This window comes from Clarias gariepinus, chromosome 26 (assembly GCF_024256425.1).
Source record: "Clarias gariepinus isolate MV-2021 ecotype Netherlands chromosome 26, CGAR_prim_01v2, whole genome shotgun sequence".
In the NCBI taxonomy this organism is placed as follows: domain Eukaryota; kingdom Metazoa; phylum Chordata; class Actinopteri; order Siluriformes; family Clariidae; genus Clarias; species Clarias gariepinus.
In genome coordinates, this window is record NC_071125.1 from 24,757,066 (window position 1) to 24,783,176 (window position 26,111).

At 41.0% G+C, this 26,111-nt stretch overlaps 1 protein-coding gene across 2 annotated transcripts; it reads left to right on the forward strand.

Moving 5' to 3' along the window:
- The first annotated feature begins 3,961 nt into the window (after positions 1-3,961).
- Positions 3,962-18,278, forward strand: tnk2a (tyrosine kinase, non-receptor, 2a). 2 transcript variants are annotated; one of them, XM_053487535.1, is made up of 16 exons: positions 3,963-4,020; positions 7,270-7,439; positions 8,110-8,177; positions 8,261-8,479; positions 8,588-8,740; positions 9,147-9,424; positions 9,531-9,657; positions 10,021-10,167; positions 10,556-10,650; positions 13,131-13,325; positions 13,492-13,583; positions 13,726-13,770; positions 14,819-16,095; positions 16,192-16,287; positions 16,400-16,527; positions 17,858-18,278. In XM_053487535.1, the coding sequence occupies exons 1-16, from the start codon at positions 4,010-4,012 to the stop codon at positions 17,913-17,915; spliced, it is 3,159 nt and encodes a 1,052-aa protein (XP_053343510.1). In that variant the 5' UTR covers positions 3,963-4,009; the 3' UTR covers positions 17,916-18,278. The 2 variants fall into 2 exon arrangements, with proteins under 2 accessions (XP_053343511.1, XP_053343510.1); XM_053487536.1 differs by lacking the exon at positions 13,131-13,325 and having other exon boundaries at positions 3,962-4,020.
- The last annotated feature ends 7,833 nt before the right edge of the window (positions 18,279-26,111 follow it).

The window sequence follows — 26,111 nt, forward strand, 5'->3', positions numbered from 1 at the left end:
TGTGGTAATTTCAAACTTCATTTCAAAGTCCCTGTGTCCCATCTGCAGTACCGTCATTGTCCACAGGGGGGAAACACTGTTTTAGGTGATGAGAACTTAATTTTTTATTTCATAGTATAGTTAAGAACTTTCTATCTATCTGAGGCCAAAACAAAACACCTTTTACAAAGCAGTAAAACTAATGACTCAATAAATATTAAGTAAAATATTATAAATGTCTTTTTTTTTTCTTTTTTTTTTAACAACTACAGCTTGTTCAACCTGCCTCTAGGTTTACGTGGGGTACTCTGGGTTTTCTCCCACAGTCCAAAGACATGCATAGACAGCTAAATACCATGACCAAATTGCCTGTAGTGTGTGTGTAGATCCAGGGTGTACCAGACCTCATGCCCCAGGTTTCAGCCCCCTAGTCAGGATAAAGGGAAAGATGACCGCAGCAATGTACAGAGACATCCTGGATGAAAACCTGCTCTTGAGCGCTCTTGACCACGGAATGGGGCGACGGTTCATCTTTCAGCAGGACAACGACCCTAAGCACACGCCAAGATATCAAAGGAGTGGCTTCAGGGCAGCTCTAAATGTCCTTTGATGGCCCAGTCAGAGTCCAGACTTGAATCCGATTGAACATCTCTGGAGAGATCTTAAAATGGCTGTGCACCGACACTTCCCATCCAACCTGATGGAGCTTGAGAGGTGCTGCAAAGAGGAATGGGCGAAACCGGCCAAGGATAGGTGGTATCACAGATTATAACCTGCTGATATATACTCTACCCGTAGAACACGTTAGCTGTGTCTCCCCACGTTATCGATTTGTTAAAAATATGAATCCGACTACTAAAGACAGATTCACAAGTAATCTGCCGGATCTGTCCCAATTTGTTATTAGACCCCTAAATGCAGACGATCTAGATGAAGTAACTAGCAGCATGGGTACTATTTTTACCAGTATATTAGACACTGTTGCTCCCATCAGATTTAAAAACGTCAGAGATAAAACACTTGCACCCTAAAGAGAGCACCCCCGTAACCTCGTAAGTTTTCCGAATTGCGTATAAAGACAGTATGTGCAGCTATAGACAGGCTCTAAAAGCTGCTAGGACTGAGCATCTTAGCCAACTGATAGCAAGAAACAAAAACAATCCCAGGTTCTTATTTAGTACAGTAGCCTGCCTAACTAAACCTAAGATGCCTGCAGAGAGTACTCCACAACATTTTAGTAGTGAAGACTTTTTCAGTCTAAGACCAGTTCAGTCTAAAGCTTCACATTAAGATTTTCAGTGCTTTACAGGTATAGGACAGGAAGAGCTTTATAAACTTTACCTCGGCTAAATCAACAACGTGCCTGTTAGACTCAATACCAACTTATCCGTATCTGATGCAGAAAAGCTAGTTCATGCATTCATGACCTCCAGACTGGACTATTGTAATGCATTACTAGGTGGTTGTCCTGCATCCTCAATAAACAAGCTACAGTTAGTCCAAAATGCAGCCGCCAGGGTTCTCACTAGATCCAGAAAATATGATCATATAACCCCAATATTATCATCCCTGCACTGGCTACCTGTTCAGTTTAGAATTAATTACAAAATAGTACTACTTACATATAAGGCTTTAAATGGTTTAGCTCCCACATACCTAACCAGTCTTCTGATACGCTATAATCCACCACGTTCCTTAAGATCACAAAACTCTGGACTTCTGGTAGTTCTACAAAAGGGGGCAGGGCTTTTTCATATTTAGCTCCAAAGCTTTGGAATAGCCTCCCAGACAGTGTTCGGGGCTCAGACACAGTTTCCCAGTTTAAAAGTAGACTCAAGACGCATCTCTTTAATCTGGCATACGCGTAACTCATCCCATAACCTCATACTCCAGTACACCTATCCTGAATGGCAACTACGCTAATTCTCTCCATCTGTTCTGTACTTTTCTACCCATCCCGAGGCATCTGGAGATTGTACCAGCTTCAGTAGATAAAGGCCAACCCTGTGAGGATCCTGAGGCATCCAGAGAAGGACCAGCTCCAGCTGGATTCTGCTTTATGATGGCTGGAGCTACACATCCTGCTCCTGTACTCCCAGTGATCCAGACCCCATCTGCCCTCTGCACCTACTGACTCCCTGTGCTGAACTGGAATTCATGTTAATTTAAAGAATTTCTGTTATATTGTACTTTCAGCTGCACAACACACATGATGTTATATCATCTCTATCTGTTATCACCCAGATGAGGATGGGTTCCCTGTTAAGTCTGGTTCCTCTCAAGGTTTCTTCCTATTACCATCTCAGGCAGTTTTTCCTTGCCACCGTCGCCGCCACCCTTGGCTTGTTCATCAGAGACATTTCATTAATCATTCATTCATCTCATTATTATCTAGACATTTATTTTTGTGAAGCTGCTTTAAGACAATGACCATTGTTAAAAGCGCTATATAATTAAATTTAATTTAATTTGATTGAGTAGGTGTGCCAAGCTTGTGGCATCATATTCAAAAAGACTTGAGGCTGTAATTGCTGCCAAAGGTGCATCAACAAAGTATTGAAACCAGAAACCAGTCTCAGGAAAATTTGTCTGTCTTTCTCCATGTCTGTCTGTCTGTCTGTCTGTCTGTATTAAGTATGACTTTGTCATAGCATCACACAAAACTGCCAGAATTTAATTAAACCTTGTCAGTTCTTTGGTGTTTGCCTGAAGTTAAACCTGTGCCATAAATGAAATCAAAATGTTTTCCATTATAAACCACATGCTGTGGGACAACCACTGGACAGAATTTAATGAAACTCTGCCAGTCCTTCATTATTTACCTGAAATTGAGTAGAAGTAAAGTTATGAGCAGTTGTGTGCTTGATTAAATGATTATAAACTGCAAGTTTTAATAGTGTATGTGCATGCATCAAACTGTGGGCGTGTCTTAAATTAACAGCTGGACAAAATTTACTGAATCCCCTGCAGTCCTTAGATCTCTGCCTGAAGTTTAATCTGCACCATCAGTGAATCTAAATGTGGAGTAAAAGTGATGTTATGAACAGTTATGTGTGGGATTTAATAATCTACTGTAAAATAATCTACTAATGCGCTACTGTCTCAATGTAAACAAACACCTGCACCAATAGATATTAATTAGAAAAGATAAAGTGAATATTTTGACTGGGATTAGTTCATATTTTCACTTTGGCTGAAATAACAGCGCTGAAGTGGTATAAGTGAATTTTAACACGCTGGAGTGGTTTTAAGACAAAACTTCGTCTTTATCCTTTTATCTACTTTTTCCATTTCTCATCTGTGATTCACTCTCCGATTACCGAACAGGGAGTGTATTTGTCTGAGCACCAAAGAAGGACAACTTAGTGTAAACAAGGCGTAAGATACTCAACCTTACAGAATGGGATTTCTTTGTATTAATAAGTTAGACAGAGAGTTCTGCTGTACAGAGAGACACACAGACATGGACGTGGGCTTCAACCTCAAATAATAATAATAATAATAATAATAATAATCATAATAATATCACTGATTACATTAAAGATCAGATCAGATTATTATTAGATTTAACATTTTAACTGTCTCTACAAACTCTTTCCCCCTCAGTGATGTGTAACTACACTAATAGTTTTATTTTTATTATTATTTATATTTAAATGTGATGATGAGAACACTGTGTGAAATCTGTGGATTTGGCAACACCAGGGTGAACTGCACTGTGGCTTTAAGTGTGTGTGTGTGTGTGCAGTTAAACGCAGGATAATCCTGAGCTATACATACACACACACACACACACAGATCAGCCTCGTGCTGCTCCGTTACAGGGATTAACGGGGATGTGAGCTGAGCGCGCGCTGAATCCGCTCCAGGTGAGTGAGGGTCGAGTTTCATCATCACACCGCAGCATCAGCACCACACACACACACACACACACACACACGGGTCAGGGAGGCTTCATCAGCAGCGGATATCCGGTGTGTTCACCTCAGAGTCAGTGACAAGAGAGAGAGAGAGAGAGAGCAGGTCTAGAATGTTCTTCAGGTCTGAGTGAGATTTACCTCAGGGCTTCACACAGGACCGTGTGTGTGTGTGTGTGGGGGGGGGGGGGTCTCACTGTGTGTGTGTGTGTGTGTGTGTCTGAGTGAGATTTACCTCAGGGCTTCACACAGGACCGTGTGTGTGTGTGGGGGGGTCTCACTGTGTGTGTGTGTGTGTGTGTGTGTGTCTGAGTGAGATTTACCTCAGGGCTTCACACAGGACCGTGTGTGTGTGTGTGTGGGGGGGGGGGGGGTCTCACTGTGTGTGTGTGTGTGTGTGTGTCTGAGTGAGATTTACCTCAGGGCTTCACACAGGACCGTGTGTGTGTGTGTGTGGGGGGGGGGGGTCTCACTGTGTGTGTGTGTGTGTCTGAGTGAGATTACCTCAGGGCCGTGTATCTCTGTTTGTGTGTGTGTGTCACTCTGTGTGTGTGTGTCACTCTGTGTGTGTGTCTCACGATCACTCTCTCTGTGTGTCTGTGTGTGTGTCTCACTCTCTGTGTGTGTGTGTCTCTCTCTCTCTCTCTCTCTCAGAGAGACAGTCAGAGACACAGAACAGAATGTCCTGATACAGTATGTATGTATGTATGTGCTTTATTACAGCGCCCCCTGCAGGACGTTCACGATAATCCAGAATATTCTGTGCTTTAACAGTTTATTTAATTAATGGCACTTATTGTATAAAATACATTAAAAAGTGTGTGTAGTGGTTTAGTGTCTGTACCTTTTTTTTCAATGATCTTAACTGTCATTCAGTTGAAACTCAGCCAATTTAGATTTTACATGGAAAGACGTTCAAGTTCAAGTAGGCTTTATTGTCACTTTACCCATATACAGTTAGTACACAGTGAAACGAAACAACACTCCTCCAGGAGAAAGGTGCTACATGCAACATAAACTTATAACATAAATTAACGGAAACACTGAAATAGTTAACTAAGAGGCCTAGTTAGCTCGCTAGCGGAGACAAGACAGATTGACCTGACATAAATTAACAAAAACTAACTGGCTAACCCAGAGAGGAAGACTATCTACATTTTTTTCTTTTTCAGACAACATAAAGTGCACGTGCAAATGTGCAAACAAGAGCAACAGAGTGACAAACACGACATAACATAACATAACATAACATGACACTCTGTGGTGTCGGGGTGATGAGTTGAGGTAGTGGAGAAACAGTAAACTTTCCTTAACGTAGCAGCAAGAATTAAGAAGTTAGTGCAAAGGTAAAGGTGAACCTGAAAACATAAACCTGAAAAAGTGTTTTATTCTAAAATGCAAAATTGTTAAGATATTACAACACGAATTTGACAGTTACGGACACTACAGATTTTTTTGAGAAAGAAAATCTTATTTTTTCACAGAATGCTTTATTTTAAGCCACAATTATTACAGGTCATACACTTCTAGAAGCTTACACCGATTTCAGCATCGATACTCATAAAGAAATATGAATAATTTAAATGATTATTGTTTGAAGTGAGACTGAAAAATTTCCATTTTTGGGGCTCATATAAAATCATCTCTCCAAAACAGCTGAAGTTAGCCACCTGACATTTTTATGTAAGCGAGATCAACCACCTCCATGTTGCATAAACTTCAGAAGGAGCTTCTTTGTCACACACTTCTGTATTATACGTGTAGAATAAAACAATAGATAATCAATCAGCATCAGTTTGGCCAACACAATCATAGGTCAGTTTATTAGGTATAAACTGTAGCATACTGCTCATCTTTTAGATGACTGAAATACATCTGTTGTTATGCACAAAGTATTGGCACACCTCAAACCTGTCTATTAATGGAAATGGACAAATCTGTTATTTTAAGAAGATTATATTTACATTTTATTCTCGGTAAAACAAGTGAACTTTCATTCCCAATGACGTTATAGCAGCTATAAACAGGCATATTACAGGCTTTCCCTCAACAGCCTTTCTTAAAGTTACAAAAGTTCTGACAAGTTCAGAGACTCCTTCCATGATTATTGTAATCTGTTCAAGGATTACGATGTGAATGTGAATGAGCTGTTACTATAGAAACAAACCTGCGCTGCTGCAAGAGCTGCTGTTATAGAGAATTAATCAATACCTTCTGACCAAACAGAATCCAGAATTCAACAGCAGTATAGGATAAACATCGAAATAAATCTCTCCCGCTGCTATCTTGTGAATAATTTATCAGTGCCTTAGAGAACCAGTCGGATGCTCTGTGTGTGTGTGTGTGTGTGTGTGTGTGTGTGTGTGTGTTTGTGTGAGAGGATGCAGTGTTCAGTTTCATCACCAGTTTATGTTCAGTTTTTTGCTCGTAGTCGTGAATACGAGTACAATCAGAGTCGTGAGAGAATCGAGGTCGAGGCTGAGCGTGACGTCGTGTCGTGACTCAGCCAGAACGAGAGAGTCGACTCATCAGTGTGTTTCACGAGACACAGGAATGAAGGACTGAGGAACAGAGGAGATTGAGATGAGGGAGGATGAAGATGAGGTTTATGGAAGATGATTGGAGGAAAGATGCGGTGTTGCCATGGGAACAGCCATGTCCTTAAGTCTCTGTGTGTGTTTTGGAGTGGGCATCTTCTCAGCGGTTTCCGGTGAAACCAGGACGTGTCTTAGGGGAGATGAATTTGGAGCACACGGTTTATTTTTCGCCGCATTGAACAGAAGAGGAATCGAGCGTCTCAGTTCACCATCAGCGGGAGAGAGAAGCTGAAGGCTCGAGTTTGTCTCACGGCAAAATATAAATAAATATCGTTTGTCTACAGTGTGAGCTTTAAATGTTCAACCTGCGTCTGGATACTGGTCCTGATTCTGTAAATGTGAGTGTCTGGGTCAGATGCATTAATGAAATTGATTTAAATTAGGCTTTTTAACCATTTCTAGATGCAAAAGTCTGGAGGCGGGGTTAGCTGTGAGCTAAGCTTGTGATGTCACATAAGCTTTGCATGTGCATGTTTATTTCTAAATTCTGCATTAACAATAAATATTACATTTATTAAGAACTAGTATAATTATAATTTTCTATTTTATTATTTTAAGAAATTGATTATAAATTATTTTAATAATTTAAAATATCTCTGTACATATGTACACATTTAATCATTGAAAATCACTGAAAGTTATAAAGTTTGTCAGTGGAGCATCTGTTACTGTTACAAGTGATGCATAAAGCATGAGGGATCATTTCAAGTGTTTTGAATTGACTGTGCGCATGTGTGTGTGTGTGTGTGTGTGTGTGTGTGTGTGTGTGTGTTTAGAGCAGACATGCAGGCAGACGAGGGGACGGAGTGGCTCATGGAGCTGCTCACAGACGTGCAGCTGCAGCAGTACTTCCTGCGGATCCGAGACGAGCTTAACGTCACTCGACTCTCTCACTTTGACTACGTGAAGACCGAAGACCTGGAGAAGATCGGAATGGGGCGGCCAGGTGGGCACGGGGAGAGCGGATGTCACACACGTGTCACACACACACGTCACACGCTTTCTACACCAAGATGCTCAGCCTCCAACACACTCAAACGATCATGAATCATCCAGCATCAGATACGAATCAGACGGAATCAGATTCTCTGATCATTCAGTTCAGTTCAACTCTTCAGATTCACTCACTCTCATCATCTACACCGCTTTATGCCGTGTACAGGGTCATGGGGGGTGGAGCCTATCCTGACTTGGGTGGGTTACACTCTAGACAGGGTGCCAATCCATCGCAGGGCGCACACACACACACACACACAAATTCACACACACATTCACACACTACGGGCAATTTGGGAACACCCTCCATTTTTCCTAGTATAATTTTTTAAAAATTAAGTATTACATTTAAATTTAAATCAGATAGGTTTGTTTTGAAATATTTTTTGTTATTTAATTATTTATGTATACGAAATATTTTGTAAATATCTGATCATAAATATTTTATGGCAATTCCAAACATCATTAAAAACCTCTTGAGGCTCTCCTGCAGTACCTTCACACTTTGGGAAACTATTGTAAATTATTACAACTTATTTGTTTATATATTCTCTTATGATAGAGTGATAGTTCTCTCTCTCTCTCTCTCTCTCTCTCTCTCTCCCTTTGGTGCTGTAAAGGTCAGCGGCGTTTGTGGGAAGCAGTGAAGAGACGCAGAGCGATGTGTAAACGCAAGTCGTGGATGAAGGTGCTCCACTCTCATGTCTCAATGTCAAATGTTTATATTTCAAAAGTGGGTGGAGTCTTAAGTGAAGTCTCCACCCCCTGCAGGTGTTCACAGGTAAGCGACCGGAGACGGAGAATCAGACGGGGGTGCCGTTCAGGGATTCGTCGCCCTGCAGCATTTCGTCTGAGACTCACGCTGAATCCCAGCCGGCGGCTCTGACGTGTCTGATCAGCGACCAAGATCTAACGCTGCTGGAGAAACTCGGAGACGGATCGTTCGGCGTGGTGAAGAAAGGGGAGTGGCATGCTCCGTCTGGACGAGTGGTGAGGGGCTGACTGATACACACACACACACACAGAAATGTTTTCCATTAAATTGCACAAGCACTGATGTGTGTGTGTGTGTGTGTGTGTGTGTGTGTGTGATTTCAGCTGAATGTTGCTGTAAAGTGCCTGAAGACAGATTTACTGGACCAGACAGAAGGTATGGATGATTTCATACGGGAAGTGAATGCCATGCACTCTCTGGACCATCAGAACCTCATCCGGCTCTACGGAGTCATCCTCACACACCCCATGAAGATGGTGAGGCTCGGAGAACAAACGCGGCTCTCTGTGGTGTTTACGAGTGTGTCAGAGCTGCGCAACACTACAACGTTAACGTCGCGCTGTGTGTGTGTGTGTTTGCGTGTTTGCACGTGATTTAATATATTTCAAAGCATTTCTTTGACAGGCATTACATCATTTTATATTAACTACTTAAAAATTATTTTATAACAAATAAGATTACCTGTTTAATCAGATCAAAAGTAATGGCACCTTAGAAAAGGGTGAAGCAGTGGCCGAGCTGCATCACTGGAGGATTATTACATTAAATTAAGAGGAACTCTTTCATGAATAAGTCGTGATCTTGTCACCTACAGATCCCATCAGTTATTTATTTAAATATGCAACGGATGTGTTAGCAGTGTATGTGTGTGCGTCTGTGTAGGTGACAGAGCTGGCTCCACTTGGGTCTCTGTTGGACCGGTTGAGGAAGCGGCAGGGTCACATCCTGATCTCGGTGCTGTGCCGCTACGCCGTGCAGATCGCCTGCGGGATGGCGTATCTCGAGTCGCGCCGCTTCATCCACCGAGACCTGGCCGCTCGCAACATCCTGCTCGCCTCCAACGACCTCGTCAAGATCGGAGACTTCGGCCTGATGAGGGCGCTGCCCAAGAACGACGATCATTACGTGATGCAGGAGCACCACAAGGTTCCGTTCGCCTGGTGAGAAGTTTTATTGAGATGAGTCTCTGTTAATACTTCACTTTTTGTCATTCCTCATACACACACACACACACTCACACACTTATGAAGCTCTGTGCTTCATTAGGTGTGCTCCAGAGAGCCTGAAGACCAGGACCTTCTCTCACGCCAGCGATACCTGGATGTTTGGTGTGACGCTGTGGGAGATGTTCAGTCACGGCCAGGAGCCATGGCTCGGCCTCAACGGGAGCCAGGTCCACGCCTACCTCATTAATAATATTCAAATATGTAATTACCACAGTGTCTGTGTGTGTGTGTGTGTGTGTGATGATATTAGAGTCAAATACTGATTTCATATTTATTTAGTGTTACTCCAGTTACATGACAGCTTCTCCTCAACTGCAACACATTTTATAGTTTATAATAAAATTAGTTTATTATTACACTGTACACGCCCGTGTGAATGAGTTACCGTTACTACAGAAACCGTAACGGTGGATCAGAATGAGCGCATTAATACAAAGCTGCTCGACTACTGTATAAGAGAGAGAGACGTGCCAGGTGCAGGAGCTCATGCTGGACGCTGTGGTGTTCCTGTTGTCCCTGTTGTTCCTCAGATCCTCCATAAGATCGATAAGGAGGGCGAGAGGCTGGTCAAACCTGAGGACTGTCCTCAGGACATCTACAACGTCATGCTGCAGAGCTGGTCTCCCAAACCAGATGACCGACCGACGTTCATGGCTCTGAGAGACTTCCTCGTGGAGGTGAGAGACGATCGATTAGGTCAGATTTTGGGGTCAGTTTTATCAGTGCATTGCCGTCTGAGAAAGCTCAAGGTCTTCATAACGCTGGTCAATAGTGCAGTGTAGCTCGTTGCATTTGCATTCGTAGGGTTCTGTGCATTTGGGTTTATTAACTCATTTGATTTGAGGTTTAATAAAACACTTGAAGGGTTTTAACAATGTCAGTACATATTTTTGGGAGTTTTTATAGTTTTATATAATGCTGTTATTGCTGCTTATGTTTACACATGAAATGTAAAAAAGACAGCTATCTAATTAATAAATGATTGACATGTTACTATGATATGCATATTTTAGATTACTGGTGTGAAACATGTATCTTGTACACATTAATATTTCGCCTCCACAGGCGATGCCCACAGACATGAGAGCTCTACAGGACTTCGATGAACCAGACAAGCTGAAGATTCACACCAACGACATCATCACTATCATCGAGGGCAGGTCACGTGATCACGTTTCACTGCAGTCAAAAACATCCAGCCGACACGCTGCATAAGTTTTTCCTCAAAGCAGAAAAACAAACAAACAGACAAACAGACATACTTTTGTAATGTGCAAAAGAAGAGAAGTTCGTTCTTCAGGCGTCTCACATAATACAATTAAAACAATATCGACAAGTTAAACAGTGTAAACGTAAATTCTGTAAAGCTGCTTTGTGACAGTTACTTGTGAAAGTGCTCTATAAATATAATATACAGTGAAACCTCGGATTGCAAGTAACATTGTTCGCGTGTGTTTCGCAAGACGAGCAAAGATTTTTGATAAATCGCATCACGTGATCACAACTGAGCCAACGGTTTTTCTCTCTCTTGTACTGCGGAATTGTGGGTAATTGTCTCCTCTCGTCTTTACACACACACACACACACACACACATACACCATATGTTATTGTACACAACCGCACACAGCCGACCGCATCTTTTCGAACTGCTTGCTCACGCACCATTAGGGGCGGAGTAAGACACTCGGAGGAAAGTGCTATCCGCTCCTTCCGTGTGCGCGAGCTCACAGACGCCCCTGATTGGCTGTAGAGCTGTGATTAATGTGGGAGCGCAAGTACAGCTTCACATACTTGTTGAGACTTGCTTTGGTTTTTTCGAGTGTTTTAAATATGAGCACAGAAATACTCCTGGAACGAATTATGCTCGTAATCCAAGGTTTCACTGTACAAAATAAAAACTGAATTAAACACTTTGTATGTGACCCAGAGCATGAAAACTCAGCTAAAGTCTTCTTTTGGTATTAACTATTTTCTACATAGTGATTCACACACACACACACATACACAGACACACACACAAACACACAGACACACACACACACACACACACACACACACACAAAGACTTCAGGTGGGTTTTCACACACTAGGTCACATATTAACAGCCAGTGTATTCGGTAGTGACTGGACAGGTGCAGGTGGAGGTGCTTTAATAAGCCCTGGATTCATTCTTATCTTCTTATGCCGCCCTCCATAAATCAAATTCTCTGGGCTCGATTCCCGTCTCTGTGTGTGTGGAGTTTGCATGTTCTCCCCGTACTTGGTGGGTTTCCTCTAGGTACTCCTGTTTCCAAAGACATGTAGGTTAGGCTAATTGGTGTTCCCAAATAGCCTGTAATTGCCTGAGCGTGTGAGTGTATGTATGTGTGTGTGTGTGTGTGTGTGTGTGTGTGTGTTTGTGCGCCCTGCGATGGATTGGCACCCTGTCCAGGGTGTACCTCGCCTCGTGCCCTAAGCCTCCTGGGATAGGCTCCAGGTCCACGCGACCCTGAATACAGGATAAAGCCGTAAAGAAAATGAGTGAGTGAGTGAATAAGTGAGTGAGTGAATATTCCGTAATGAAAAATGTGTGAAAAATGTCTAAATAATATTTTTTTTAATAATATCAAATTTAAATTTTATTTGTCTCATACATAGTCATACGATATGCAGTGAAATGATTGAAATCTGATTGGTTGCTCAGTTGTACCTAATCACCATTTTTAGTCAATTGTTCCTTAATTCATGCATTTGAATAAAGGTCATGTGATGGTTGTTGCAAAATAACCAGTATCTCACACAAGTAAGTACACCCCTCACATTTCAGCAACCACCTTATTACCTGATCTCACGGGACAATACTATGGAAATGAAGCAATGTGCAGCCTGTGTATTAGTACAGATCTACTGTCCTCTAACAATAACTCAACATGCAGACTTTATTGTCTAAATAACAGACCACGAAATTGATTAAACATGTCAGTGAACATGTCAAACTGTGTACAAAGTTAATACAAAGTGTCAATATTTTTTAAGTGAGCATCGTTGTTATCGAGCACAGCCTTCGTCCTCCTGGACATGGAATTCACCAGAGCTGCACATTGTTGTTGCTGGGATCCTCTTCCACTCCTCCATGGATGGTGCTGCTGGATATTAGACACACAGCTCTTAGCTACCTTAAGGACGCCTCACAGGTGCTCAATAGGGTCTGGAGACAATCTCGGCCACTGACAAACACATGGGCATGACGAATAGGTCATGTGACCCTGTATGGTTAAAGATTTACTGCTGTTATCACTTAGGATGCACTCACTTCTGTTGCCAAATATTTTGAGAATAATAGCTGTATGTTGAGTTATTTTTAGTGGGCAGTAAATCTATACACAAGCTGCACACTGACAACTCTAAAATATCCAAGTTTCATTTCTATAGTATTGTCCTTTGAGAAGATATACTAAAATGTTTACTGAACTTAGAGGGGCGTACTTACTTTTGTGAGTGGGTGCATTTAAAAAATACAATTAAAATTATTTCTTTGAAACTATCAATTTCATGTAAAATTAATAACACAAAAGGTTCAACACAGCACTTTTACCACTTCCTTAATAAGAAAAGTGTTTGTGTGGAATAAAAGTTTGAATTTGGACTGAATCTGTGTAGAGCGGAGAACTACTGGTGGCGAGGTCAGAACCGACAGACTTTAAAGATGGGTCAGTTCCCTAGAAACGTGGTGACGTCTGTAGCCGGACTTTCTGCCCATGACATCAGCAGACCTCTGAAGCACAGCTTCATCCACACTGGCCATGGAGACACCGACCCTCACCGCAGCTGGGGCACTCCTGATAAAATTGATGAGTAAGAATTTCAGGCTTTAAATTTTTTTCTGTAGACACTGTTCTGTTTCTCACAACAAGAGGGCGGTGTAACCTTGTATTTCCACTTGTATTCTTGCAACACGGTTAAAAAGTTACTGTTAGAATCTCTACGATATCAAAGGTCTGCTTTGACTTTCTTTTTGCAGTATATACCTGGGGAACCCCATGGATCCCCCTGATGTCCTTGGGATGGATCCGAATGCTGACAGACCCACTAAATTACCAAACCGTGCCAAGAGTAAGGCTGAAGCAAAGTTACAGAGTCCTGATCCTTCCTTTTTTTTGTTTCTGATTTGCTCTGTATGTAATTAAGCTTTTTATGCTGATTTATTATTAATTTCTTTCTGTATGATGATCTTTTCTCGACCCTGGCGCCTCAGAGCAACCGCCACCTCGTCCTCCTCAGCCAGCTATTCTCCTCAAGAGTAAGAACCACCTTCCCTTCTTCATTCACTGAATACTGTATAAGATGCAGAAGCTAAAAAGAAATATCTATTTTGCATCTATTTGTAACACATTATGCTGTATATTGTACTACAGTGAAAACTTGGATTACGAGCATTGTTCGTTCCGGAAGTTCGTTCTCGTATTTCAAAACACTCGTAAACCAAATAGAATTTTCCCATAAGAAATAATGGAAACTCAAATTAAATACATAGAAATAATTAACACAATATATTAAGTAAATATAAAACAAATTAATCTACACTTTACCTTTAAAAAGAAGAACGACAGAGCAGTGTTTCTGTGTAGAGCAGACAGAAAGAGTGTGTGTGTGTGTGTGTGTGTGTCTGTGAAGACACAAAGAGCAGGCTGATACAGAGAGAGAAAATGGATCTTTAACCACTCCAATAAGACTTGCTTTTGCTTTATACGCATGCGTGATACATGATACTCATCATATTGAGAATGGTCCAATCACATAAGCCCAAATATTTAAAACCAATATTGATTCGCTAAGAACAAAAGTGGGAGGTTTCGGGGCGCACTGTGCGCCCCAAGGATGATTTAAAAAAATCCAATTAGAGCTCAGCCTTAAATCACATGCTTTTCAAAAATGTACGTAGCCTACATAGACACATAGACACTCGTTTGTCCGGCGCCCCGCGTACACAAACACAAATGAACGTAATAGAGTTTAGATTTTTTTTAATTGTACATAAATTATATTAAGAAATACAGCAGAATATTGTGATTAAATAACTTTATTTCTTTATTAAAATAAATGATTATTATGTTAAATAATTACATGTTAAAGTAGCATTCTTCTCTGCCTAACTTTAAGGGGGCGATGCCCCAACGCCCCTTATTGACCAGCTGCCACTGATCCTTACTACATAGTGTATAGGATATACAGAAGATGGGATCTTGTCTCTGGGATCATATAGAGCTGAGGCTTTTTTTTACATGATGGCTTTCTTGCCTTTGTATAAACAAATAATATAAACATTTTCATTACTTTCTCTTTCTCAGGGCCTTTCTATGACTCTGTGATTGGTGGTGATGATGATGAAGAAGACAATGATCTAATAGTCACTGGATTGAAAAAGCTCTCTCTGAAAGCACCATCATACCTCGGGTTACGCCTTCGTCCGTGGGAGAACTCAAACTCGGCCGATCACCTTAGCGAGGTCTCGCTCATTGACTTCGGAGACGATAGCTTCAGCTCCACCTCTCCTTCCCCCATTACAGAGACTCCTGGCTCCATCTCCGCTCCTTCTGGAGTGTCCATCCTGGATTCTGGTCCTCCACCCAGCCCATATCGCAGTTTGCCGAACCCTCTCCACCCAACCCCCATGGTGGACTGGGACTCCCGGCCGCTGCCTTCTCTCCCTGCGTATGATGAGGTGGCCTTGGAGTGTGAGGAGCAAGAGGACGTGGAGGTCAGCTCCATAAACACTGTGAAGTCTGACAATCCAGAACCGAAGAATTATGAGAAGGTTGAAAGCGAGTTAGAGCCCAAGTATAAAGTGGAAGACAATCTGTTTCTCCCATCCAAACCTGCAGTGGAAAACCGCTCTACCTCACAGTCAGCTGACATTTTCAAGGAGTTACAGAGGGAGGTCATGGCAAAGTTGCGTGTACCAGCAACGGCGCAGTCGATGCCCTCTTCACCCCTCCTACCACACCGCCAGATCATCCTGCCATCCGGCGAGGACAAGCCTCAGATTCCACCCAGGATCCCTGTCCCGCCAACACGGCCTTCCAGGAGGACCCGTGCCAGGCTTTCTGTTTCTCTGGGTGATGATGAGGATAGACCTCAGCCTCCACAGATCCCTCCAAGAGACCATGCCATCTCCCAGCCCAGTTCGCGATCCCCTAGTCCCATGATCTCCACTCAACAGAGACCAATTCTTTGCTGTGTCGGTTCTCTAGGGTCCTGCCTCTCCCCTTCATCGTACTCCTATGCTCCATCTACTACCCCTTCAAAGCTCACACTCAGCCCCAGTCGAGCTAAATACAATTCCCATAATGCCACGTCCTCCACCAGTGTAGACCAGACACGAGCCAAGAGCCCCATGATGGTCATGAATGACACCACCAAGGCTGGCAGCACTCACTACTACCTGCTTCCTGACAGATATGACAAGTCTGTGAAAGATCCGGAGCAAAACAAGGAGCGACGGACCAACATGGCGACCGTTAGACCTATGGTGCAGCAGCAGATCATCAAGCCCAATCTCACCCCCAACCCGAGCAGCAGCTCTCAGAGCTCCTCAGGTCTCAACACTTACAGCAGCGTGAAACAGGTACATTCAGATCATCTTCACTTACAGAACTTTTTTCAGCTGTGTGTGAAATAAATATAGAGAACTTAATTGGTTGGTATATATATATATCTGTAGGTACAGGAGGCGGTCCATGGAGTGACGGTAGAGGAATGTCAGACAGCGCTCCAGAGTCATGGCTGGAACATCCAGAAGGCTATAGAGTACCTCAAGGTAGCCTGGAGTATGGCTGCTGTTGTTACAGCTCACTAACAGTCTGAATTTCAAGTTACATTACTTACAAAAGGTGTATTGAATTTGTGTGTGTGCGTGTGTGTTTTGTCAGGTGGAGCAGCTCTTCCGTCTGGGTCTGAGGACTCGGCCCGAATGTGTGGAAGTTCTCCAGAGGTGCAGATGGAACCTGGAGCAGGCGAGCACCCAGATGCTGGACTCGTATGGACCCTCCAGACAAAGGTACAAAGAGAACAGGTTCATCTTATGAACTGCTTGGAACCCCGTCTCCAAGGAAAACTATGATGTAGGATCCTTCATAGGTTTTTTTAGGTTTTGTTTCCTAAAAAGTGTAGCTGTCATAAAAATGGGCGGAAGGGGAATGGGCATGGGGGGGAGTTGACTGGTAGATGCGCCGTCCTCCCAGAATATACTGTATATCATGGATGATCCTCAAACTGTGGCAGGATTTCAGAGTATATGACCATATAATTTTTTTTTAAAACTAGATGTAGCTTCTCTAAGATAGAGAGCCTGGGTTAGCATGCTTGCTCTATGCTAGCTACTCGCTAGGAAATAGAAAGCTGGCTTTAAGTGGCCAGTTTATCTGATAAATAGCCGGGATAAAAGAGTGCACCTTAAATTAATTCACTGCCTAGTTCAGTAAAAGGTACATTAATAAGTAAGTAGTGAAATCAGGGCTGAATAAACACAGACGTGGTGTAATGTGATGTTAGCCTTCGTAGCTGTGTAACAGAGGCCGCGTGCATGGCCAACCTGTGTGAAGCTCAGAAACCTACATTATTGATAACAAGTAATTAATTACTTGTTATCAATGTCCAGTCTCCCTGAATATTATCACCACATTCAAAATGTGCCTGCAGTGGGTAAATAATCCCCACTCAGGCAAGACTTCTTGTCTAATCAGAATTTGTTGCATAATGAAGTTTGTTTTCCTGTGAAGAGGTTTATGTCGAAGGTCACAGAGCTCCGCATGCTGGAGTATGTTATTGTCATAGTGAAATTTGCTGCTGAGAAGAGGATTGTGTAATGTTGCTTCTAAGTTTAAAGGTCACACTAAAAAAAGTCTTAATTTTACAGAGACCAGACGCGTGTCTTTGATTTTAGCATGGCTTTTCTAACTAGGAGTTTGATCAGATTAAATTTACTGATGCTCCCTTAGAGAACAAGGTCACTAGGTGAAGATGTTGTTTCATATCTCTGACCTACAATTAAAAAAATCAGATGTGGACTAAAACATTTAAGAACTCCCGATGAGAGAAAACACAATATGAAACCTTTATTAACACACACATTTTAATACTTTACAGTAGTGTAAACACCCATAACATTATAAATGAGATCAGCGGTGTATCCGGGAAACTCCTGTGCGGTAGAAATCAATTTGCTGTATTTCTGGACGACAGCAAACTCCTGATGGAAAAGCAGCAGGATTATTCTTCACCGCAAAGCTATATTTTATTCTAAGCACTGTCAAATCTTAAACACTATTATTTTAAATCAATTACTGGGATGAAGTCTTTGATTGAAGTGTTTGTCAAATGTTTTAAAGTCTTTCAGAGATGGAACTACTTTTCCAGAGTGAGGAATGTGGGAGTTGGTGTGTCTGATGGTGTATGGATTCCACAAAACCTTCAGGAAAGTGTAAAGAAACTGGAACTACTTCTTACTGCGGTGCTGTTGGAAAGTTGGATAAAAGTCCATGGAGGACGGATTTGTGAAGAATGTCTCTCACATCTGTTTTATCCTCACATGCATATAATAGAAAGAGAGTTTACCATTAATAAAGATTTTATCGCTTTTATGCAGACACTGAATTTTAATGAAAAATAATGTAAATTTAATAAGGTTATCTGATTTATTATTTAATCTTTTTGTTTCAGCAAAAGTCTGTTCTCCTCTAGATGTTGCTAAAATATAAAATGTAAATTTACATGACTATTTATGTAACTGTGTGCATGTGCGTGTGTGTGTGTGTGTGTGTGTGTTGCTGTTGTAATAAAATAAGCTGAAGTGATGAAGCAGACATGTCCATGTGTTTTATTCCTCTTACAAGCACTTTGATAACAATGATATTGTTTTATGACTGAAAGGGTGTCAGATGGTATTTTTTTCCACTTATAGTTACATTTAATATTGTGGAACAACCTCAGAACAAGATATCACAGGTTACTTAGAAACTGTCCTGATGATGTCAGAAACGTTAAAGTTACAGCTTAACTGTTACAAAGCTCTGACACTGGAGACTCCTTCCATAAATCCTAATATGGGTTATAAAACATAAAGGATATAAAGAATACTCTAGCCTGCACATACCTCATTAAAATGATGGAAAGTGTTAAATGTAATGAGGTGTTTGGTTGATAACGCCTGGGGGGCAGACAGAATGGCTATGAGGGATATGTACACTGGGTTAATAAGATCTGTAATGGACTTAATGGACTCAGCATGGAGTATGAATCATTATGGAAAAGAAAGGATTTTATAGTTTCATAAGATAAAAGGGGAAATGATATGCATAAAAAAAGAGGAGAGATTAGACATTGCTATCAAGTCTCAAATTTGGACATACTAGACATAACATGCTGGTGTTATGAACCTGTTTCAAAAAACTAATTCCAAACCTAAAGAAACATTAAACAAAACTATAATCTAATACATATTTTTAAGAAAAGACCATATCAGAGTTAGAGTTTCTTAGGTTCACTATCTAATTAAGTGAGTATGATATAGATTTTCTTTTTAAAGAGTAGTGTAGGTAACAAAATCCTGATCATACTGCTTACCAGTTGGTATCAGTAATGCACCATTTTATTGTTTGCCAAACGCCTAAAAGAAGGAAAAGAATTTTAGAGAAGGAAAAGGAAAATTTGCTCCCCTACGCTCTTGGGCGATTAATCTAACTTTTTTTTTTTTAAGAATAAAGGCCCATGTCATGCTATCTTTAGCTTTAGATTAGTCAGTATAAGCCTCATACTCTTATCCTTTCAGGATTACAGCCTTTTTTGGGACCCAAATCTCCCAGAAGTGAAAGTGTATGTCTGTCAGGATCGTTTTCCATCGATTGTATCGGTATTGATGTACCTTAGGTAAGTTTATTACAATTACAAATTATTTTTTTGTAAACTATTTATTATCCATTATTCATGTCATCCTTTTTATGAGCTTCTCAAAAGTCTTTTTTAATATACTGTATCTAGATGCTCTTAGCTTTCGGTTCAGTCACTGTAAAAATATCCTCTATGCGAACTTGTACCAGAAGTCCTGCTAGTAGATACCAGATGGCACTTTGGAACACATTACAAGCAGCACAAGTCCCAGTTTGTCTTAAACAATTCTATCATCCTAAATTACCTTCTCATTCTGTACCGTATCTATATGCCAAAGCTGTTTGTACTATTGTATATAGCATGTAGGTATTAATATTACTAATTAAGTGATTTAACATGTTTACAATTTTTATTTTTTAATAGTTAATACAATTATTGTATCTATCAGATACTACAGACTGATTTGCCTGATTACACAGCTTTATATTTTGCCTTGACTTTCCTAAAGTGAAATTATAAAAAGAAATATGAAATTCGATCAAATTTTAAATAAGCTAGCGACACGCAAAGGTTACTCAGTACATAAAGAAAAATGTATATCACCAATTAAAAAAAAAAGCATGCAAACTTTGCAGTGATTTATTTGCGAGCTTTAAGGATTGTGTTTAAAAGTTTCATCTCTAACATTTACTCCACAAATCTCAGTAGTAATAATTTATATTACAGTTTATGATTTTCCCTGGTGTAAATAGAAACACTGGACGTATGAATATCAGTCTATAGGAGTCATACACATGATCATTATAAAATCATTACTTTCTGCTTATTTGTTACCTTGTGGAGAAAATATTCAGTTCCAGAGTTCACTAACGGTTAGGAGTCATGTGGAAACCGATTCATTCTGTCACTTTTTCAATTCAATTCAATTTTATTTGTATAGCGCTTTTAGCAATTTTCATTGCCGCAAAGCAGCTTTACATAGTCAAAAGAATTATTTAAGTTTGTATGAAATGTGAATTTGTATGAATCAAAATGGTCAGTTTGTCCCTGGTGAGCAAGCCGAGGGCGACAGTGGCAAGGAAAAACTCCCTGAGATTGTAATAGGAAGAAACCTTGAGAGGAACCAGACTCAACAGGGAACCCATCCTCATTTGGGTGAAACAGAAAGAGTAAATGATCTGCATTTATACAGTGTGTAGGGTGGGAGGCAGTTCAGCTATAATAGCTGATGTTAATTGATGTTAATATGGAGTCCAGGTAGTTATTGAAGACCCAGGTAGACTTGTAAGAAGTTCCAGTCATGAACTATCGAACTGTCAAGTCCCCAGAGAAACAGTTGCCAGCACCAGTCAAGGCCAGAACCATTTTCTAGGTGGAGAGAATCATTCCCAGACACCAGACGCATCCCAGAGAGACACACGGGGCATCCATGTGACGAGATCTTCAGCCAGAAGCGGGGCACCAGGATGGGTCAGACAGGTCCGGAGGGCAGAGGGAGTCTGGATCACTGGCAGCTCAGGAACGACATGTGTAGCTCGACAGAGAGAGAGAGAAAGAGTGAAAGGGGGGGACAGGAGGAGAGAGGAAAAAGAAAGAGGGGGGGAAAGAGAAGAAGAGGAGAGATGGCAGTTAGGTATGGTCACAGTCACACAATGTATAATGTGAATGTATATTAACTGTAGAGTGCAAGCAGAGACTCCGGCAGGACTAACTATGACAGCATAACTAAAAGGGAGAGCCAGAAGGAAACACAAACATGAGGGCTTCCTGACATGTAAAGCAAACAATCACCTCACCGTCAGCAAACCTGAGTGATCAATGAGAGTGAGGAAGACAGCATCTAAACATACCAGTTCACCATAATACTCTACGTCCATGAGTCCCCCAGATCTGCTCCTTTACCTATGGCTAATCTATTTATAAAAATGCTTGACTAAATAAATAGGTTTTTAGCCTGGACTTAAACACTGAGACTGTGTCTGAGTCCCGAACACTATTTGGAAGACTATTCCATAACTTTGGGGCTTTATAAGAAAAAGCTCTGCCCCCAGCTGTATTTTTCATAATACGCGGTACTGACAAGCAGCCTGCATCCTTTGATCGAAGTAGGCGTGGCGGATCGTAAGACACTAGCATTTCGCTCAGGTACTGCGGCGCGAGACCATTTAATGCTTTATATGTCAAGAGTAGTATTTTAAAATCAATGCGAAATTTCACAGGGAGCCAATGGAGTGAAGATAAGATAGGGGTGATGTGCTCATATCTTCTGGTTCTGGTGAGGACTCTCGCTGCTGCATTCTGGACTAGCTGAAGCTTATTTATGCATCTAGCTGAACAACCAGACAGTAAGGCATTACAATAGTCCAACCTAGAGGTGATAAAAGCATGAACTAGTTTTTCTGCGTCGTTTGGCGACAATAAATTTCTTATTCTGGCAATATTTCTGAGGTGAAAGAATGCTATCCTGGTAATATTATCTACATGTGCTTCAAATGAAAGGCTGGAATCAATAATCACACCAAGGTCTTTCACTGTTGCATTTGATGGAACAGAAAGGCCATCTAAAGTTACGGTGTGATCTAAAATTTTACTCCTAGCTGTATGCGGTCCTATGACTAGAACTTCTGTCTTATCCGGATTTAGCAGAAGGAAGTTAATTAGCATCCAATTTCTTATGTCCTGCACACATTGCTCAATTTTAGTAAGCTGTTTTTTCTCATCAGGTTTTGCTGAGACATATAACTGTGTATCGTCAGCATAACAATGAAAACTAATACCATGCTTACGGATTATGTTGCCCAGAGGAAGCATGTAAAGGGAAAAAAGCAGTGGACCTAAAACTGAACCCTGCGGAACGCCAAACTCCACTAGAGAACATGCAGAATAATCACCATTTAAGTCTACATACTGATAACGATGGGTCAGATAGGATCTGAGCCAGGAGAGGGCTGTACCCTTAATTCCCACTACATTTTCTAATCTGTGAAGAAGAATAGCGTGATCAACAGTGTCAAAAGCTGCACTGAGGTCAAGTAATACAAGCATAGTTACACAACCCTGATCAGAGGCCAATAGAATGTCATTTACTACTTTAACGAGCGCTGTCTCTGTACTGTGATGAGGCCTAAATCCTGACTGATACAGTTCATGTATGCCATTTCTATGTATATATGAGCATAGCTGCTCCGCTACTATCTTTTCCAGGATCTTAGAGATAAAGGGGAGGTTTGATATTGGTCTGTAACTGGACAGCTGACAGGGGTCGAGGTCAGGTTTCTTAATTATTGGTTTGATAACTGCTAATTTAAAAGATTTTGGAACATATCCAATGCTGAGTGAAGAATTAATTATTCTCAACAGGGGTTCTATTATTGCTGGTACTATCTGTTTAAGAAAATGTGTCGGTACAGGATCTAATATACAGGTTGATGAATTTGAAGAAGAGATGAGTGAAATTAGTTCATTCTCTTCAAGGGGAGTAAAGTATTCTAGGTTCTGGTCTGACATGGCTAGATTAACATCTGCATCAATTACATTGTTCGGTTTCAAAACCTCAATTTTATGCCTAATATTTACAATTTTATTATTAAAAAAGTTCATGAAGTCCTCACTATTGCATGATGTTGTTGTGGAGATTTCTGCAGTGGTCTTATTTCTGGTTAATTTGGCTACAGCATTAAATAAGAATCTAGGATTATTTTTGTTATTTTCTATAAGAGTGGAGAGATATGTTGATCTAGCTACACTAAGAGCTTTTCTATAGTTCAGGATGCTCTCCTTCCATGCTATTTGAAATACTAGTAGTTTAGTTTGACGCCATTTACGTTCTAATTTCCGAGCGGTCTGTTTTAGAGTGCGCGTGTGATCGTTATACCAGGGAGCAAGTTTTTTATCTCTAATAATTTTTCTCTTAACTGGAGCTACATTATCTAGGGTATAGCGAAATGTCGACTCTAAATATTCAGTCGCCTGATCGAGTTCTGTGGGGTCAGACGGTGATCTAATTGTAGTTGGGAACTCTGGGAGATTACTGATAAAACTCTGTTTGGTAGTTGATGTGAATGTACGTTTTATACGGTAGCGCGGCGCTGTGTGTACATTATTATTGTGACACACTTGAATTGAGACAAGATAGTGATCTGAGATAACTTCAGATAGTGGTATTGTGAATAAATTTTTTATACTTAATCCAAATAATATTATTAAATCTAAAGTGTGACCTGCTTTATGAGTGGGTCCTACTACACACTGATTTACTCCTACCGAGTCCAGTATAGACATAAATGCAGTTCTCAGAGGGTCTTCTGGGTTTTCAAAATGAATATTAAAATCTCCAGCAATTAACATTTTGTCTACAGAAACGACTAGGTTTGAGAGGAAATCTGCAAATTCACTAAGAAATTGCGAGTACGGCCCTGGAGGTCTGTAAATGACAATTAGCGGGATCGACTGAGCTGACTTAATATAGTTAAATACACTTATGTTACTATAAAGAATTTCAAATGAATTAAATTTGTGTCCGTGTTTTTGTACAATAGTCAAATTATCATTGTGAATAACTGCGACGCCTCCTCCTCTACCAGTTAACCGAGGCTGGTGTATGTAGCTGTATCCAGGAGGACTAGCTTCATTTAGAGCTACATACTCGTCCTGTTTAATCCAGGTTTCTGTTAAACAGAGTATATCAAACTCCTGATCTGTGATAATTTCATTAACTATAACTGCTTTAGATGCGAGAGATCTAATATTTAACAGTCCTAGCTTCAGATCAGAGGTGCCGGCTGCGCATTCAGTCTGATCCAAGTTTGTGGTCTTTATGCTAATTAAATTACTAAAACAGACTTTCTGAGTCTTTCTAAATTTGTTTTTAGCTCGGGGAACAGACACAGTCTCAATAGAGTGAACCCTGAGTGACGACTCTATGCAGCTAGCAGACGGTTGGTTTAGCCTGTCTGTCTGCTCCCTGGCCTGGGCTCTGGATTGTCACCGATTAACTAGGCCTTTTCTAAGACTATGAGCTATACTACAAGAAATGAGAGCAGCACCTTCCCGAGTGGGATGGACACCGTGCCGCCCTAACAGGCCAGCTTTGCCCTCAAAGGTCTTCCAATTATCAATAAAGCCCACGTTGTTTTCGGAGCACCACCTGGACATCCAGCGGTTCAGCGACCATAACCTGCTGTAAGTTATGTCACCACGTCTCATTGGGATGGGACCAGAGCATACTACTCCATCGGACATCGCCTTCGCTAATTTAAACACCTCTATAAAGTTATTCTTACTAACCTCTGACTGACGAAGGCGTATATCGTTAGCTCCAGCATGTACCACTATCTTGGAGAACCTGTGCTGTCCTAGAGCCCTAAGATTACCTGCTATGTCCGGTGCTCTGGCTCCCGGGATACACCTAACCACTGCCGCTGGCGCCCCTAAAGGTCTAGCTAATTTCACGTGCCTCATTATAGAGTCTCCTATAACCAGAGCTCTTTCAGGTTTCTCAGTGGGTGCATCACTGAGGAGAGCAAACCTGTTGGACACGTGAAGCGCAGAAGAGGTGTGCTCCGGTGGGCTAGCCTTAGCGTTAGCTTTGGCTGAACGAGTATGCCGCCGAGTCGTCACCCACTCGCCCCGCTGTGAGGGCTCTAATGCCGGAGTCGGGGGCTGGTTATCTCTGCCTGCAGCACCCAGACTGTCCGCTACAGGAATAACGCTGCTCTCACACTCTCTAACTCTCTCTAAAGTCTGGATGCGCTCCTCTAACGCTGATATCTTCTCCGTCAGAGTGCTCACTAACACACACCTATCACAAATAAAATTACCACTAACGACGGAGGAAGAATGTCTAAACATCCTGCACTCTACACACTGAACGAGCTGAATGTTAGACATGATAACGTACCTGAGTCGGAGTTGTAGTTGTTTGGAGCTGAATTCCGTTTGTTGTTTTTAGAAAAAGAAACTCGCGCGTTCTCCAAAAAGCGCAGAAAAAGGCGAAGCCAAATAGTGTGAGATGTAAAAACTAGTTGCTATTAATATTATTATTGTATAAATGAAAAAAAGTATGTAATTTAAACGCTAACACAAACGCAAACTTTCGCGGCAACGATACGAAAACAGGAAGCTACGTCAGCAACTATCACTTGACTCATTTAGCTCAATGCACCAACTCCCTTATGTACACACGCCCACTTTGCGTTATGTTATTTAAAATATATTCATGTTTATTTTTTTATTATTATCGATTTAAATTTATTTCTTATTTATTTGTTTTAAAATAGCTACCAATAACGATATCGTTAAGATGATATGATTCAAACGAATCGGTTCACTTTAAAGACTCGTTCGAAAGGGGGCGTGGTCATAAATGAAACGTGCGCGAGCTCCTCAGAATCCAGTCAGAAAAGTTTGGGTGAAAAACTGAAAAACAACCAAATGTTTGTTTAGCAAACACTTTTAAATTACTCCAATATTGTATGTTTCTTACAGAGATAATCTTTTAGAATTACATGACATACTGTACTTCATATGTGTCTGTCGTCCAGAGTGCGAGGCGTTAGCTCTCAAGCTACTAAGTAGTTAGCTAATTTAAACTAGCCTGTCGGAGTGTGTGTGTGTGTGAGATATACTGTATATACTCGTATATACATATTAATATATAGTTGAAATAGTTTGTTCACTTTATTATTGAGTATTACATGCAGTTTAATATTAAGTACATTAAGGTGTTTATTGACTGTATTATTATAAATCAGGTAT

Excerpts from the sequence above, each read along its gene's own strand:
- tnk2a (XM_053487535.1), top strand. Across the intron at positions 8,178-8,260 it reads AACGCAAGTCGTGGATGAAG|GTGTTCACAGGTAAGCGACC; the intron begins GTGCTCCACTCT and ends CACCCCCTGCAG. Across the intron at positions 13,771-14,818 it reads GCCAGCTATTCTCCTCAAGA|GGCCTTTCTATGACTCTGTG; the intron begins GTAAGAACCACC and ends TCTCTTTCTCAG.